The sequence below is a fragment of the Mastigoproctus giganteus genome, chromosome 7 (genome assembly GCF_048544385.1).
Source record: "Mastigoproctus giganteus isolate SK-2022 chromosome 7, ASM4854438v1, whole genome shotgun sequence".
Lineage (NCBI taxonomy): Eukaryota > Metazoa > Arthropoda > Arachnida > Uropygi > Thelyphonidae > Mastigoproctus > Mastigoproctus giganteus.
Genome location: NC_143581.1, coordinates 170,913,788 through 170,931,557, shown reverse-complemented (window position 1 = coordinate 170,931,557; position 17,770 = coordinate 170,913,788). Strand labels below are relative to the sequence as shown.

At 38.5% G+C, this 17,770-nt stretch overlaps 1 protein-coding gene across 1 annotated transcript in view; it reads left to right on the top strand.

The window, feature by feature from the left end:
* LOC150083332 (death-associated protein kinase 1-like) overlaps positions 1 to 17,770 on the top strand; it is a 574,715-nt gene that overhangs the window by 321,983 nt on the left and 234,962 nt on the right. The window contains exon 10 of the mRNA XM_090377188.1: positions 7,922 to 8,035. Within this exon, the coding sequence (XP_090233314.1) occupies positions 7,922 to 8,035 (114 nt within the window). The remainder of the gene's footprint in view (positions 1 to 7,921; positions 8,036 to 17,770) is intronic.

The window sequence follows — 17,770 nt, the reverse complement described above, 5'->3', positions numbered from 1 at the left end:
AGGATTTTTTTTACAGCAGCATGCCTCCCGAACATGCTGCTGTAGAAAACGATCATCCAATAAATTCACAAAAGCCTTGCTAGTGTGAGTCACCAACCCACAAATTCCAGTCAATCTCTGGACATAGACTAATAGATTAACAGTAGCCGCTGGCAGAGGTGAAAGTGATTCTTGCACTGCTTCTATTGAAATGCAATTGAGCAGCAGCCTGGAAAGCAAGGCAATGAGTATTTTCTGAGAGTCATAGTGGAACAAGTAAATACATGGGCTGTGTTAGGGTAACTAAGAGTAGAAACAGGTGCATGTATACTTGCATGTACACCAATGCTAGGAGTATAGTTAATAAATTCGATGAGCTTGAAGTGCTAATCAAGACATCAAAGGCTGATATTGTTGGGATATCAGAGACATGGTGTCACACAGATATAAGCAGTGCAAAATTGGAATTTTGGGATTACAGTTTGTACAGGAAGGAAGGAGGAGTTATGCTGTTAGTTAAAAAACACATAAAATCTAAGGAAGTGCATCCAGTTGATGTTGGTGGGCAGTGCAGTGTTGAGTCGGTTTGGTGTGACTAGGTGCTAGGAAGGGAGAAATAAGAGTATGTATGTGTTATAGGCCTAATGAATCTGATCAGTAATGTGCAATTGTGCAGAGAAATAGTGGGCCAGTAAATCAGGGTGTCTTATAATGGGGGATTTTAATTTCCCAGAGATTGACTGGAATTTGTGGGTTGGTGACTCACACACTAGCAAGGCTTTTGTGGATTTATTGGATGATCGTTTTCTACAGCAGCTAGAGGGAGTAATTCTCTTGATCTGATTATCAGTAGTGATTCTTCATGCATTAATAATCTGCAGATAAAGGAACCACTAGGTGGTAGTGATCACAGCGTGCTGAAGTGGAATTTACTCAAAGAGGTAACTACCATCGAGGGTTAAAGGGAAGGTTTTTGCTTTCATAAAAGTGACTACGCTGGTCTGAGTACTGCTTATGGTCTGAGACAGTATTTAAATTCTATACGGTGGGAACAACTGAAGAGGTTACCAACAGCAAATTAAAAATGGGAAGCATTCAAAGAATTAATCTTGGAAGCTACTAGGCTTTTCATACCAACTAAGAAATATTGTTCAAGATTTAGGCTTATATGGATGTCAGATGAACTAATTAGACATGTGACAGAGAAGAAAAATGCATGGGATACATATAAAATAACAGGTGACACAGAAGCCTGTGATAGATATAAGCTGGTCTGTAACCAAGTCACAAAGGAGGTTAGGCAGGCGAAGGCAGATTACAAGAAATCTTTGGCAAAGGATGCAAAGAAAAACAGCAGAGAGTTCTTTACTTATGTAAATTCTAGAAAGAAGAGGATGAATCAAATTAGTCCACTTGATATCGATGGTTCAACTGTTGATGGTCCTGCTCTGGTAGCTAACAAACTAAATAAATATTTTGTATCTACGTTCACACATGAGGAGTTATTCAGGGAGGGGAATGCCAGAGGTGTATTAAACTCTGGCAGTAAGCTAGATAATCTTGTAATATCTAAGAGTAAAGTGGAGGAGAAATTGTTGAAGATAAACATAAGAAAGGCACCTGGGGTGGTGGATGGAATCTATCCAGTTATTATTAAAGGAGGCGGCAAAGGTAGCAAGCAAACCCTTAGCCATAATTATGAGAGCTTCCTTGGACTCAGGGGAGATACCCATGGACTGGGGATGTGCAAATGTGACCACCTGTTAGTTTAACTTCTGTTCCATTGAAATTAATGGAGCTACTGGTTAAAGAAGCATTGCAAGATCATTAAGACAAGACTTCAGTTATAGCTCGGACACAGCATGGGTTTGTTAAGGGGAAGTCTTGTCTGACCAGTTTGATTGGATACTATGATACTATGACTACAAAGGAACTGGATGCAAAGAGTAACTTTGATATCATATATATTTGGATCTTAGAAAGGCCTTTTAAACTGTTGCACAAATTGGAGCAGTGTGGCATTGGGGGCAAATTGCTGCTATGGATAAAGGGATGGTTGAGTGGGAGAAGACAGAGAGTGGTAATCAATGGACACTACTCTTCATGGACTAATGTTATTAGTGGAGTACTTCAGCGTTCGGTGTTGGGTCCATTGTTGTTTTCTGTATTTATAAATGATATTACTGATGGTATTTAAGGCTTAATGTCCAAGTTTGCAGATGATACGAAGGTTGGCAGGGTTGTTAATGACATTAATGACAGTACGCTGCTGCAACAGGATCTAGAAAAGTTGAGCAGATGGGCTGAGAGGTGGCAAATGAAGTTTTACATTGACAAATGTAAAGTACTACATATGGGTAGCAGTAATCCCAGAGTAACGTATCAACTCTGTGGTACTACACTGACAGTGGTAGAGAATGAAAAGGACCTGGGTGTAATTGTGCATGCAGATATGAAGTTTTCTGAGCAGTGCAGACGGTCTGCAAGAGTAGCTCATGGTGTCTTGTCAATGATATGCAGGAAGTTTTCTAGCAGGGATAAGGGGGTGATTATACGCTTGTATAAGGCAATGGTCAGGCCACACTTTGAGTACTGTATACAGGTCTGGAGGCCTCATTTTAAGAAGGATGTAGGGCTGTTGGAATGAATACATAGAAGGGCAACAAGATTAGTGAATGGAACAAAGGGTTGCTCTTACGAAGAAAGGGTTAAGTTTTGCAGATTACAGTGTCTGGAGATGGGGCACCTGCGAGATGATCTGATTGAGTTGTATAAAGCCTTGAATAGTTTGAGCAGGCTCAATGCCGATGGGTTTCTTCCTCTTGCTCAGAATAAGAATAATCGTTTTAGAGGGCATAGTTTCAAATTGAGGAAAGAACGTAGAATAGATGTGCAGAAGTTTACCTTTAGCCAGCGGCTGGTTGATTGCTGGAACAAACTTCCATCTGTCGTTGTAGAAGGTTGATAGCTTAAATAGATTCAAGGCAGAACTTGACAAACATTTGGAGTGAGTGGATGGGTGAAATAAGGGGGGTTTTTTTGGCCGTTACTGTATAAGCTTGCTTTCTTGCATCATGTTCCTTTGCCAATGCTAATCAGCTGTTTTGGAGGAGGGGTTCATTCCCTCTTGAGGCACGCCAACTTTACCTTTTTTTTTTTTTTTTTTTTTCATTAGAATTATTTCCTGCTTTTTTTTTTTTTTTTTTTCTGCTTGAATCCTTCCCAAATAGTCATAAACTGAGGGTATTTGTGTCACCCTTTTTGGCACAAATAATTATAGATCTGTTAGTTTAACTTATGGTCTGGGGAAAATAATGGAGTTACTGGTTAAAGAAGCATTGCAGGATCATCTGGACAAGACTGCAGTAATAGTTCAGTACAGCATGGGTTTGTTAAGGGGAGGTTTTGTCTGACCAGTTTGATTGGATACTATGATATGATGACAATGGAACTGGATGCAAAAAATAATTTTGATGTCATATACTTGGATTTCAGGAAAGCTTTTGATACTGTTGCACACAGTGGAGTCCTCTGGGGTTTGGTGCTGGGCCCATTGTTCTTTATGTATTTATCAATCATATTGATGAAGGTATATCAGGCTTGTCCAAATTTTCATATGGTACAAAGGTTGGCAGGGTTGTTAATGGCAGTAAAGACAGTATGTTACTGTTACAGGATCTAGATAAGTTAAGCAGATGGGCTGAAAAGTGACAACTGAAGTTTAACATTAACAAATGCAAAGTACTGCTTATGGGTAGCCGTAACACAAGGGAAATGTACCAACTCTGTTGTACTAAACTCAAGGAAGTGGAGAATGAAAAAGACTTGGTGGTAATTGTGCAATCAGCTATGAAGTTCTCTGAGCAGTGCATACGGACTGCCAGAGTAGGTCATGGAGTCTCTTCCATGATATATAGAAAATTTGCTAGCAGAGATAAGGTGATTATCCCTTTGTATAAAGCAATGGTCAGGCCATACCTTGAGTACTGCGTACAGTTTTGGAGGCCTCATTTTAGGAAGGATGTAGTGTTGCTAGAATGAGTACAAAGAATGGCAGCAAGATTGGTGAGAGGAACAAAGGGGTGCTCTTGCCAAGGGAGGCTTACTTTCTATAAGTTTCAGTGTCTGGAGAATAGGCACCTGTGAGGTGATATGATTGATGTGTAAAAGGCCATGGATGGATTGAGCAGGCTCAATGCTGATGTGATTCTCCTACCTGCTCAGATTCCTAACCTGTGGGTTGCATAGTTTCAAATTGAGGAAAGACCGTTGTAGAATAGATGTGCAGAAGTTTTCCTTTAGTCAGTGGGTAGTTGATTGCTGGAACATACTTCCATCTATTGTTGTGGAAGTTGATGGCTTAAATAAATTTAAGGCTGAACTAGACAAATGTTTGGAGTGACTAGATGGGTGAAATGGGTAGCGTTTTTTTTGGCTGATGCTCTTTTAGCTTGCTTTCTTGAATCATATGCCTCAAATAATGACATAACCTTATTTAATTGTGAGGTTTTATTACTTTCGAGTACCATCTCAAAGGCCTAATGGGTTTGATTTCCTTAACCCAGAGGGTTCCACCTGGTTTGAATGATATCATCCTCTTTGTTTATTTGGTCCACACAGCCACAACTCCTGTACACATTGAAAAAGTGTTCATTTCTCTACTGAAAATTCTAGAAATCTCTTAGTTGTGCAAACAGGAGAAATGAAGGAGTGTGTTGAGACTATTTGTGTTAATTATATGCATTTGTCGTATGTATAGCTTAGCTTAATTTTCAGCACTCACCTCCTTAGAAAATTAAGCTAAGCTATACGTACGATCTAGTTATTACATTACAGCACATAAGGACTCCTTAAAAAATCAGGAGTTATATGCATTTGTTGAAAAACAAGAATTTAAAATTACCTACATTTCTTGCTTCCAATTATTAAGTCACACTGACTTTATATTTTATGTCAGCACATCCATTTGTCACACTTTCTGGCTTCACTTGATTGTGTAGTCTGGCTGGCATCCAATTTTTGAAACACGTGAATTTTTCAGTTTATATTTCTTTTGCCCTGTTGACAAGCAAAATGTAAATTGAAATTTACCAAGTGATAAAAAGAAATATATATATATGTTTTTAATATAAAAATGGATTTTTCACAGTTTTGATCATAATAGATTAGAAATGAAGGCGACATCAAAAAAGTGACCAATTAAATTGAATTATTTCTTAAAGATTGAAGTGGGATAACTCTTCCAGATGTGCATGTGATCCTTTAAAAACATCAACACAAATGCTTAAGGGTTATCTCAGCGATGGTCGTGAGGGACACGATAGGCTTCTCTCCAAAATGACTGGTGCACATTAATTGTTACTCAAGGCCGCCATAGCCTAGTGGTCAGGTGCACAGGTGCATAAGCACACGTGCCTTGAGTGAATGGGGTTCAAGTCCGTGACTACTGAATATGGTGCTGTTTCTTGTATTCTATCTATCTTGTGAACTCCTCCAACCGTTTGGTCGTCCCGGAGTGTAAACAGAAAATTTATTTATTTATTTCAGTGCTTTCCTAAACACAGACAAAGTTTTATTTGACTGTTTTTAAAAGTGAACAATTATTGTTTATTTGGAACTGTTTTTACTTGTGTAACTATTTTTACCTTCTGCTTCATTGTGTTACTTTCAGTTTCAGTGCACTGTATAGAATTATGTTTATTACTTTTGGTTGATGCATCTGCTACAGAAATTAAATACTCCTTGTTTTACGTTTAATTATTCTACAAAATGTGTTTTTTGTCTTATTATTGTTATTGATTTAAACTGGTTTCTTTTTTCTTATTATTATTCAATAAAACCAATTAATATGTGGACATGCACAAGTTTTAATTTTTTCATGCTTAGCAGTTTTTGGAACTGGAAAAATGGAAGACACTAATAGTTTCATGTTTATTCGCACAAGTTTTAATTTTTTCATGCTTAGCAGTTTTTGGAACTGGAAAAATGGAAGACACTAATAGTTTCATGTTTATTCTATTGCTCTATATATTAGTATAACTTTGTTTTTAATTTTCAGCAGAATTAACAAAAGTTTTGTTTTGTTCAAAATAACACTTGTAAAAAAATGCACCATTTTTCATTAAAATACTGTAATTTAAAAAAATCACATTGATTAAACATTACAATCCATTAGTAAAAAATCAGGCAGTGGCACACTTCAAGCAGAATTCCTTAGATAAATGAACTTTTTCCACAAATAAAAAAAATTTAAAAAAATTTGGGCACATGTGAGGTGCTATCAACTGCTTTTGTTATAATCAGGGGCATAACCGCTACCTGGTTAATATCTGTTCTGTTCATTTGTATTATCTTTATTATTTCATCGAAAAATTACTAATCTGAACCCTGTCATTTGCCATTTCATTTAGATAAGTGATATTCTATCATGATAGATTGTTTCTCAACTATTTGTCCTTTGTTTCTTTTAGAGCATATGAGTTGATTATATGAATTTTTGCAGTAAAGTTCCTGGACTGGTGCAATAAAAAGAATACAAAGTGAAAGAATTAAAATATGGTTTAATTTATATTTAGAGTAATCACCAGCTGATTGAATGCACCAATCAGCTGGTGCATTAAAAGTTACTGAAAAGAGTTGGCAAAGGCATCCAAACAGATGATGTTCAATTTGGCAGTTATGTTTTTCTCTATGTCCTCAACACCCCGAAATCTCTCTCTGTTGAAGGCCTTGGTACAGAGGAAGAAGTCTGGTGTTGCTAGATTTGGAGAGAAGTTGGATAGTTGATCTCTACAATGCCATGTTTCATCAGAAATGTCTTCACAACAAATGCAGAATGGGCAGGGGCACTGTCGTGCAACAAGAACCAACTGCCTTTCTCTTGAAATTGCAGCCTCACCCCAGAAATGCACTTCAGTAGTCTTTGAAGCACCTGTACATTGAACATAGCATTTACTGTCTCTCTCTCTCTTCTCCTCCCCCCATTCTCCCTTTCAAGTACAAATTCCTTGCGAATCTCACCGTTTTTAAAAAAACATATCAGCATCATCTTGATTCCTGGACTTCTGGAAACAAAACTTTTTGGGCCTTGCTGATGATTTTGAAGTCCACTATGTGCTTTGCCTGTGGGTTGTACTGAAAAATCCAACATTTATCTCCAATGACAATACAGTCAAGGAAATTTGGATTGTCTTGACAAGTTAGGATGAAGTCTTCACATGGTGACATTCTTTGTTGCTTCTGCTCATCTGTGTGAGGCTGTGCAACACAAACTTTGCACAGAACTTCCTTTTCCCTAAATCTGCATGCAGAATTTGATGAATGATCTCCGTATTCACATTCAACTCATCAGTCTTCATTCTGAGAGTCAAAGTACTATCTCTTGCCAAAATTTTCCGAATTTTTTTTTTTGTTTTGTTTTTTGCAACTTTCTCTTCATTTCATGTGGTTGACAGATGCCCACTTCTTGGGCATCTGTCAACCACATGTCAACGTCATCTTGAGCATCCTTATGTCTGTCTGTGAACCTCTAATACCATTCAAACACACTGGTGTGACTTAATGTTTTGTCACTATAAACAGTTTTTTACATTTCTGTTGCAGATTTTCCCAGTTTAAAGCAAAATTTATTTGTTCGTTGCTCCATTGCAAAATAAAGACATGGAATGTTAACACTACTAATGAAACTGATTGTTACTTGCAAACTGTCAGCCTACTGAACAATCTGTGTACCACCATCTGTTATAGGAAGTTTTAACTAAAACATACCAATTCTGTTTATTTTCAAAGTGATCAACATGACCACAACAGCACCAGTCCGCGAAATTTATTGACATACCTTGTATAATGAAAAATACTTAAAATAACATAGTGTATTATTATTTCTTTTAAGAAGAAGATATATATTTCATGATTATCTTCTTTTTTTTCTTCTTTTTTATAGCAAGATGAAAATTTTGTTGTTGAAGCACTATTCTGTGCAGTTGAAGAAGGCAATCTTTCAGGCCTAGAAGAACTTTTTTCAATGTCAAGCATTGATCCAAATCAATGCAATAGGGTAGGTAATTTCATCAGTAGTTTTAATGTGGTGTTAAGATAGACATTACAGACACATTAGCTGGTTATAGTAGATTCTCAATTATTTTGGGGTGGTTCATCAGGATCTCTACAGCTCATGGAATTTTTAATCAGTCTAAATCAGATAACAAAGAAATATGTGACTTCATTTGTTTCTTCTTTACATTTTATAATGTTTCTGTGAACAAGATCCTAAATTTTCTCAGAAATCTCTATTCTTAGCTTTGGTTTCTACCTAGTAGCTCACTCTATATAATATTTCAATAAACCTTTAAGTTTAACAATCTTTTAGAGTTGTTTAATTTGCATTCACCTTGTTAAAATGAAAAAGGTTGTTCTTACTATAGAATGAAAACTTCAGCTCATCAGTAACATGAGAAACGTGCTGAAATGTCAACTTTAATGAGCTTCTAGTTTATCACATGGTACAACCAGGAGATGCCCTTTCTGACAAGGTAATGCTTCAAAATTTATATGGATCCATTTGTAGGAAGGCAAACCAGGATTGATTGATCAGCCAGAATAACTGATTGTTGAAACAAACTTCCATATGGTACTGTTGATTGATCAATTGATCTACTGTACCAGATGGAAGTTTGTTTCTACCACATTGTGTAAAAATTCATCTGTTGTCTCTGTCATTCTCCAAACACCTCAATCACTTGGAACTCTTTGATTTCTTTTTTGAAACTTGGCTTTCTCCAGTTCAACTTTCCTTACAGTGAGGTAATTTTCCTTGGTGATTTTAATGTTCACAACTTCAGATGGCTTCTGTTTTCTAGTCACATGAACCCAGCTGGTCAAGATGCTGAGGCTTTTGCAGTTTTTAATGACCTTGCACAGATTGTTCATTTACCTACCAGAATACCAGACAATCCTAACCATGTAACCAACACTCTTGATCTTTCCTCACAAGCAACTCTTCCAAGTACATGGTCAAGGTGAGTGTTCCTCTAGGCACCTCAGATCTCAACTTGATAATAGTCTCTTCTCCAATGGAACCTTTCTCTTGTGGCCATTCTCAACCTCATGCTGTGTGGCATTACAAGAATGCAAAATGGGATAATCTGCAAGATTTCTTTTCCTTGGTCGGATTACTCTTTCATCTCATCTGATGTCAATATTTTCTCAAATTGTGTCAGTAAAATTATTCTTGTAAGGATGAAATCCTTTATTCCACACTCCACCTTAAAATCTTGTCCTTTATATAAACCCTAGTTTTCCAATAAATGTGCTAAGGTGTTCAAGATAAGAATGTTGCATATCACAATTGACTTGTATCCAAATCTCTAGTTTAATTTTGTGCTTTCACCAAAGCTCACAATAATTGTAAAGCAGTTATTAATCAGTCCAAACTAGATATCGAATAGGCTAAGAATGGAAAACTTGCTTCTAGTCCAAATGGTAGTCGAGTACTCTGGTTTCTTGCCGAAGTAATTGGCTTCAACTTTTGTCCATTTCTGTTCTCACCTTTGTCAAAATCAGATGGTTCTATTGCCACCTCGGCCATAGATAATGCTGACCTACTAGCATCCCACTTTTCTTATAACTCATGTATTGATGATCTTGGTAAAGCACTTTCTACCCATTTCCAGTAAATTCCATTCAATGCCTCCTGTATTCTTCCTTCAAAGGGAGTTCAGAAGAATTTTAAACAGTTCTGATGGTAATTCTCCACTTGTTCTCAAAACCTGTGCTCCTGGGCTTACTCCTGATCTGCGATGCCTTGTTACACTTCCTTATTCCACAGGTGTTTTCCCTTTTGCTTGGAAATTTGCTCATATCTGGTCAATTCCTAAAAAAGATGACAATCCCTCCCATCCAATCATCATCCCATTGCACTTATACTCTTTCTAAAGCAATGGAAAAATCTATTATCCACTAACACTTAAACTATTTAGAAACCTTCCGTCTGATCAGCGATTGCCAGTATTATTTCTTTCAATGTCAATCTGCTGGTTATATAATGGCTTATTTTATCCATTTTTGGACAAATTGACTAGAAAGGTTTGGTGAAACACAAGCAGTTGAGTTTGGTGCTCTTGACAATTCAAAGGCTTCTGATTGTGTTTGGCATAAAAATTTTCTAAATAAGCTTCCATCTTATGGTTTGCCAACTGGTTTTGTAATTGGGTATCCAGTTTTCTTCCTGACTGCTCACCGCAAGTGATGGTAGACAGCTCTCTGTCTTCTAACTTCTCTACTAATACCAATGTTCCTCAAGGTTCAGTTCATTCTCTCACTCTTTTCCTCTTGTATATTAATGACCTTCTTTCATTGTCTAGACATTCTATCCATAGTTTTGTTGAAATAGCACATTGCATTCCACATTCTAGATCGAGAAAGCTTATATTGGACAAACAGCCTCAACTTCTGGAATATCCACTACAAATTCCTTAAATGCTGATCTCCAGTGGGGCAAAGATAACTTATTTGATTTCCATCCTTCTAACGCTCAATGCTCTCTTATATTTCCAAAAGGATTCTTCTGCTCCTATGCTTATCTTTGATGACATTGAGATTTCCAGAGAAGATCACACATCACAAATATTTCATCCTCTGCATCTAAAAATTCTCTTTTGCTTTCACTATTGGCACCTCCGTAGCCAAGTGGGCAGCAGCAGCGGCACTGCATAGCACCAGCTTGTTGATTAGACCGGGGTTCGAGCCTGTGACCACCAAATACAGAGGATGCGGAGAGGTCAGGGAATGACTACCACATATCCCCGGAGCAATATGGCCTTAGTTGTTAATGATCTTTAAAACCAAATAACAAACAAAAAACAACAACAAACTTTCACCATTACTCTTTTGCCAATCAGCAAATTGCTGATTGGCAGAAGAGTAATAGTCGTTGTTGTTATTTGGTTTTTAGGAGCATTAGCAACTAAGACCATATTGCTCCGGGGATATTAGCATTAGCATTAGTAGAGGCATATGATGTAGGAAAGCAAGCTTATGCAGCATCAGCCAAAAAAAAAAAAAAAAAAATTCCACTTCACCCCTCTGTTTGTTTGAAATACCTGTCCAGTTGAACCTTAAATTTATTTAGGCTATCAACTTCCACAGCAAGGGATGGAAGTCTGTTCCACCAACCAACTACCCACTGGCTAAAGGCAAATTTCAGCACATCTATCCTACATCTGTCTTTCCTCAATTTGAATTTATGCCCTCTCAGGTGATTATTCTGAGCAAGAGGCAGGATCCCATCAGCATTGAGCATGCTCAAACCATTCAAGGCTTTATACACGTCTGTTAGATCACCTCGCCGGTGCCTATTCTCCAGACACTGTAATTTGCAAAACTTAAGCCTTTCTTCATAAGAGCAACCCTTTGTTCCATTCACTAACCTTGTTGCCCTTCTCTATACTCATTCTAGCAGCTCTACATCCTTCTTGAAATGAGGCCTCCAGACCTGTATACAGTACTCAAGGTGTGGCCTGACCATTGCCTTATACAAGGGAATAATCACCTCCTTATCCCTTATCCTAGAAAAATTCCTGTATATCATTGATAAGACACCATGAGCTACTCTTGCATCCCGTCTGCACTGCTCAGAGAACTTCATATCTACCTGCACAATAACCCCCAGGTCCTTTTCATCATTGTCAGTGTAGTACCACAGAGTTGATACGTTGCTCTGGGGTTGCTGTTTCCCATATGTAATACTTTACATTTGTCAATGTTAAACTTCATTTGCCACCTCTCAGCCCATCTGCTCAACCTTTCCAGATCGTGTTGCAGCAGCATTGCGTCAGTAGTGTCCTTAACAACTCTGCCAACTTTTGTATCATCTGCAAATTTGGACATTAAGCTTGATATGCCATCATCAATATTATTTATAAATACAGAAAACAATGAAGGACCCAACACTGAATCCTGAGGGACTACTAATTTGCCACTAATAACATTAGTGACAAATTAGACCACTAATAACATTAGTCCACGATGAGCAGTGTCCATTGATTACCACTCTCTGTCTTCTCCTCCTCAAACACACCTTTATCCATAGCAGCAATTTGCCTCCAATGCCACACTGCTCCAATTTGTGCAGCAGTCTTCCATGTGCAATAGTATCAAAAGCCTTTCTAAGATCCAAGTATATAATATCAAAGTTATTCCCTGCATCCAGTTCTTCTGTGACTGCATCATAGTATCCAATCAAATTGGTCAGGCAAGACTTCCCCTTAATAAAACCATGCTGTGTCCGAGCTATAACTGAAGTCGTGTCCAGATGATCCTGCAGTGCTTCCTTAACCAGTGCCTCCATTAATTTTCCTGGAACAGAAGTTAAACTCACATGTCTATAATTACTTGTGTCAGCCTTTGATCCTCCTTTGTGAATTGGGATCACATTTGCACATCTCCAGTCTATGGGTACCTCCCATGAGTCCAAGGAAGCTCTCATAATTATGGCTAAGGGTTTGCTTACTTCCCTTGCTGCCTCCTTTAATATAACTGGATAGATCCTATCCACCCCAGGTGCCTTTCTTGTGTTTATCTTCAACAATTTCTCCTCCACTTTACTCTCAGTTATTACAAGATTATCGAGCTTACTGCCAGAGTTGAATACAACTCTGGCATTCCCCTCCCTGAATAACTCATGTGTGAATGTCGATGCAAAATATTTATTTAGTTTGTTAGCTACCTGAGCAGGATCATCAACAGTTGAACCATCGATATCAAGTGGACCAATCTGATTCATCTCCTTCCTTCTAGAGTTTACATAAGAAAAGAACTATTTACAGTTTTTCTTTGCATCCTTTGCCAAAGATTTCTCGTAATCTGCCTTTGCCTGCCTAACCTCATTTGTAACTTGGTTACAGATCAACTTATATCTATCATAGGCTTCTGTGTCACGTGTTAATTTGTAAGTATCCCATGCATTTTTCTTCTCTGCCATATGCCTCATTAGTTCATCTGACATCCATTTTGGCCTAAACCTTGAACAATATTTCTTAGTTGGTATGTAAAGCCTAGTAGCTTCCAAGATAAGTTCTTTGAATGCTTCCCATTTTGAATTGGCTGTTGGTAACATCATCAGTTGGTCCCATTGTATAGAATTTAAATACTGTCTCAGACCATCGTAGTCGCCTTTACGAAGGCAATAACCCTTCCCTTTATCCCTGATGGTAGTTACCTCTTGGAGTAAATCCCACTTCAGCACACTGTGATCACTGCCACCTAGTGGTTCCTCTATCTGTAGATTCTTAATGCATGAAGAATCACTACTGAAAATCAAATCAAGAGTATTACTCCCTCTAGTTGCCTCCTGAACATGCTGATGTAGAAAACAATCATCCAATAAATCCACAAAAGCCTTGCTAGTGTGTGAGTGCCCAATCCACAAATTCCAGTCAATATCTGGGAAATTAAAATCCCCCATTATAAGACTCTCTGATTTACTGGCCAACTCTATTTCTCTGTAAAGTTTCTTATTATACTCCTCAGAGTCATTAGGCCTATAGCACACTCCTACTCTCAATTTTGATCTCCCAGTGCTTATGTCACACCAAACTGACTCGACACTGCACTCTCCAGCGATGTCAACTGGCTTCACTTCCTTCGATTTTATGTGTTTCCCAACCAACAGCATAACCGCTCCTCACTTTCTATCCTGTCTGTCCTTTCTGTAGACGTTGTACTCCCCAAATTCCAGTTCTGCATTCCTTATACCTGTGCAACACCACGTCTCTGATATCCCAACAATATCCACCTTTGATGCTTTGAGCAATACCTCAAATTCATCAAATTTATTTACCATTCTCCTAGCATTGGTGTACACGCAAGTATACATGCACCTGTTCTTTTTCTTAGCTACCCTAACACCACCCATGTGTTTACTTGTACCACAGTGACTCCCAGTGGTCTCTGAAATATCCTGCATCTTGTTTTCCAGGCTTCTGCTCATTCCCATAGAAGCAGTGCAAGAATCACTTTCAACTCTGCCAGTGGCTACTGTTAATCTATTAGTCCTCGTATCCCCCCAAGCTAGCAGTTTTCCGACCCTCCTAACACTGCCTCGATAGCATCAGCAAATATTCTTGCACCCTTTCTATTTAAGTGTATCCCAACCCTGTAGAAGCAGTTCCTTCTGTTAACAAGTACAGACCACTCTGAAAAAAATTCTACCCCTTGAGCCTTGCACAATCTTTCCAGGGCCGAATTGATCGACATGGCTCTTATCATATCCTCCCTCCTGTCGTGTCTGGGTAGAATTGCAGACACTTTCAAATTCAACCCTAATTCACAGCTTGTTTTCAACAGTGACCTGTACTTGTTAAGTAATTCTGCCGGTCTCCTACTTTTAATATCATTAGTGCCAACATGTACAACTATATCACCTTTTGTGCCCTTAAAAGATGATATCTGCTCTACAACGTCATGAACCTTTCCCCCTGGCAGACATACCCTGGTTCTGTTCTACCTATCCTTTTTACAAATCATGTTCCCCATTTCCCTGACAATAGAGTCACCAACAACTACTAGTTCCTGTGGGACCAGTGCATTCTGCCTTGGGGGTTGCCGCTGTGTATGCGGTGGTCATTCCCTGATCTTTCCGCATCCTCCCTATTTGATGGTCACAGGCTTGAACCCCGGTCTAATCAAAAAGCGTGTGCTACGCACTGCTGCTCCTGCCCACCTGGCTATGGAGGTGCCAAGAGTAATAGTGGTATAGATATTCTGTTCCTGCTGCATTTATTTTCTGTAGTAACTTCCATGGCAATGCTTTTCTCAATTAGCTTCTATAATTCCAACTCTCTCTCTCTCTCTCTCTCTCTCTCTCCCAGACCAGTCTGAACACGTGTCACTACCAGTTAGCATCCTTTTACTGTCAAACTTCAAACTCACAGAAGTAACGTTTCTTCTTCATTTATTCCTTCAACTTTTGTTTTCTGGAACAACCTCTCTTTGCATATATTTCCTGACGATCACAATCTATGGAAATTGATTTGTAATGTCAACAGGTGTCTTCTTTCATATTCTCAATCTTCAACACACACTTGGTTCTAAGTACTATACGTTCTAATACCTTGTGTTTGAGGTTTTCATTAAAAAAAAAAAAAAATTCAGTGAAGATTCAATAATGCGACATGTTTCATTGAAGTTTTTGCCCTCACATTGCACTGATGTCCCACACTTATTTTCTTTCATCATTACTGATGACAAATTTTGAATGTATGGCCGTAAGCCAGAAGAAAGTCGCTTGCTCTCAGTTTGAAAACTCCATCTTTTCAGTCTTAAAAAAGCAAAACATTCTTGATCAACAGTGACGTGCTTATCATATTTTCAATTTGCTAGACATTGTTCCTTAAGAATTCAGCCTGCATGGTTAAACAGTGAACCAAGGATACAACAAAACAGTTATACTGCTATTGGGCAATGCTCTTCATAGAAAATAATTGCAAAAGGGTGCCTCATGAAATTGGCACTTGCGTCATGACAGTATCCCTGCGTGCTCAATACTTTTCATTTAGGAATTTGTTGCCAAGCACTTGATTACTTTAGTCCCCTATCTGCCACACTCACTAGATTTAGTTCCCTGTGATTATCCCCTCCCCCCAAGCTTAAACGTTCCTCAAAAGGTTTAGCTTTGCAATGATAGGAAACTTTTCATTTAGAATGTAACTCTGGAAGTATTAGCAATTCCAAATTAAGCTTCCCGGAATGAATGCTTCTAGAAGTGTCAGAAGCATTGGAATTGGTTTATGCCATGTCAAGGGATCCCTTCAAAGGAGAACTATCCGAATACCTGGTAAGCTTTATCATTTCCCAAATATTAGTTCATTCTCAAACGATATAAATCTTATTTAGTTGCTAAGTACAGTCAGTCCTCGTATAGAACGTTAGTTGTGTTCCTAGAAACCCTCGTGCAATGCAAAATCGTGTAATATAAACAACAGGCCCTATGGGAAAAATAGGGTTAGTGTCGACCATCCAAGATTGAACACACATTTGTAACCAAAACATTACCAAACACAATAAATTATCGTAATAAAATATTGCTAATGCTTTTGCTTCTATCATAAGCAAACTTGTTCTTTGTTTGATTTTCTATCCAAACAGATGACAGCTGTTCCATCTCTTCCAATTCTTTGTATCTTGATCTAATGGATTTTAATTACACTTTGAGTTGTTCCTGCTATGAAAGTTGTTTTTATTTTCTCTGCATTCTTTCTAATTCTGGTGTTGCCTCATTTAGGCCTGTAGCATGTGCAGTATCACATGGTCTTTCATTTTGCTCAAAGCGTTTCACAATTTCATATTTTTTTCTCCATCAACAGAGGCGGACTAGCCATAAGCCTTAGCGGGGAAATTCCGGTGGGCCGGAGGCCAGTGTGATTTTGGCCATAAATGCTAGTATGAGGCCACTACAAATTTTCCCAGGTAGGAATTTTTTTACCCAGTCCGCCTCTGTTTATCAATATTGCTTTTCTTTTTCTCTCTGAATCTGTAGTATCACCAGGATGCTTCCTTTTTACTCATTTTTAAGGAATAAAGCACAATTACAAAATGAAGAGGTTTACGTGTATCAATTCGTTTGATACACATAAACAAAGCTGCGCATGTGTAGCAACTGAATAAACAACACTGTAAAGGCAGAGACACACTATTAACACCTCACTAGCTCACGTTTTACTAAAGAACATTTCTGGGGGTTACTGCCATAAAACAATAAAAACGATTTTCAGTTGCGTTTCTGCTAGTGGAATCTGTTATAAACTGGTAGTAAACTCGATCTAATTGCATTTGTGATAATACTGATAGCTGGAATTGTGTGGGTTTTTACGTTATTTTGGTGAAATGTGTTTCCCCTTCACTGATATAAAAAACATAAATACATTTTCTGAATCTTCTCTAGTGCCTCTGTTGCCAGGTGGGAAGGAGCAGCAGTGCGTAGCACATGCTTCTTGATTAGACTGAGGTTCGAGTCCATCACCACCAAATACGGAGGATGTGGAAAGGTCAGGGAATGACCACCGCATATCGGGCCCCGGGTGCCAAGTGTTTCCGTGGCCAAGCGATTCTCGTGCTATTAAAGAGCGTTTTTTGGTAAGCGACTAGGTTCTCTTTTGTTTTCTCCCTTACTTATTAAACCTTTTCGTTAAGTAGCTTCATTTTCTTAAAAACACTTAAGAGGTGAGCCCAGAAGAAGGAAAGTACCTTTTTCTTTAATTTAGTACTTCTACTAACTAAACTAACCTCTACGCTTGGCCACAAGCGGCACTGCTCCTGCCTCCCCGTGGCGGGGCCGGTAACCTGGGTGGTAAAGGTAAACCCCCAGGGCCAAAAGGAGCTAATATGGATACAAATAGTTATCCACCTTTAGAGCCATTGAGCTCAAGACAAGAGACTTCTGAAATTGACCATGACTGTGTTCACCCAAAAAGGCTTCGAAGGGAAGCAAAATGTCAAAATGATATACCGAATTTCTTGGTGGTACATTTGTTATCTGCCCAACCTGTAGGCAAGTTATCACCATTCTTGATACAAAAGTGTTTAGAGTCTATTGCAGGGTCACCAAAAATGGTGAAGCGACTACAATCCGGAGACCTCCTGATCGAAACAGCCACCTCAAAACATTCTGAGCGGCTGTTAAATACAACATCTTTTGGGGGGCTAACAGTATCAGTTACTCCCCACAGAACCTTAAATTCATCAAGAGGTGTGATCAGTGAGTGGGACCTAACTTCAGTCTCCGAAGAAGAACTAC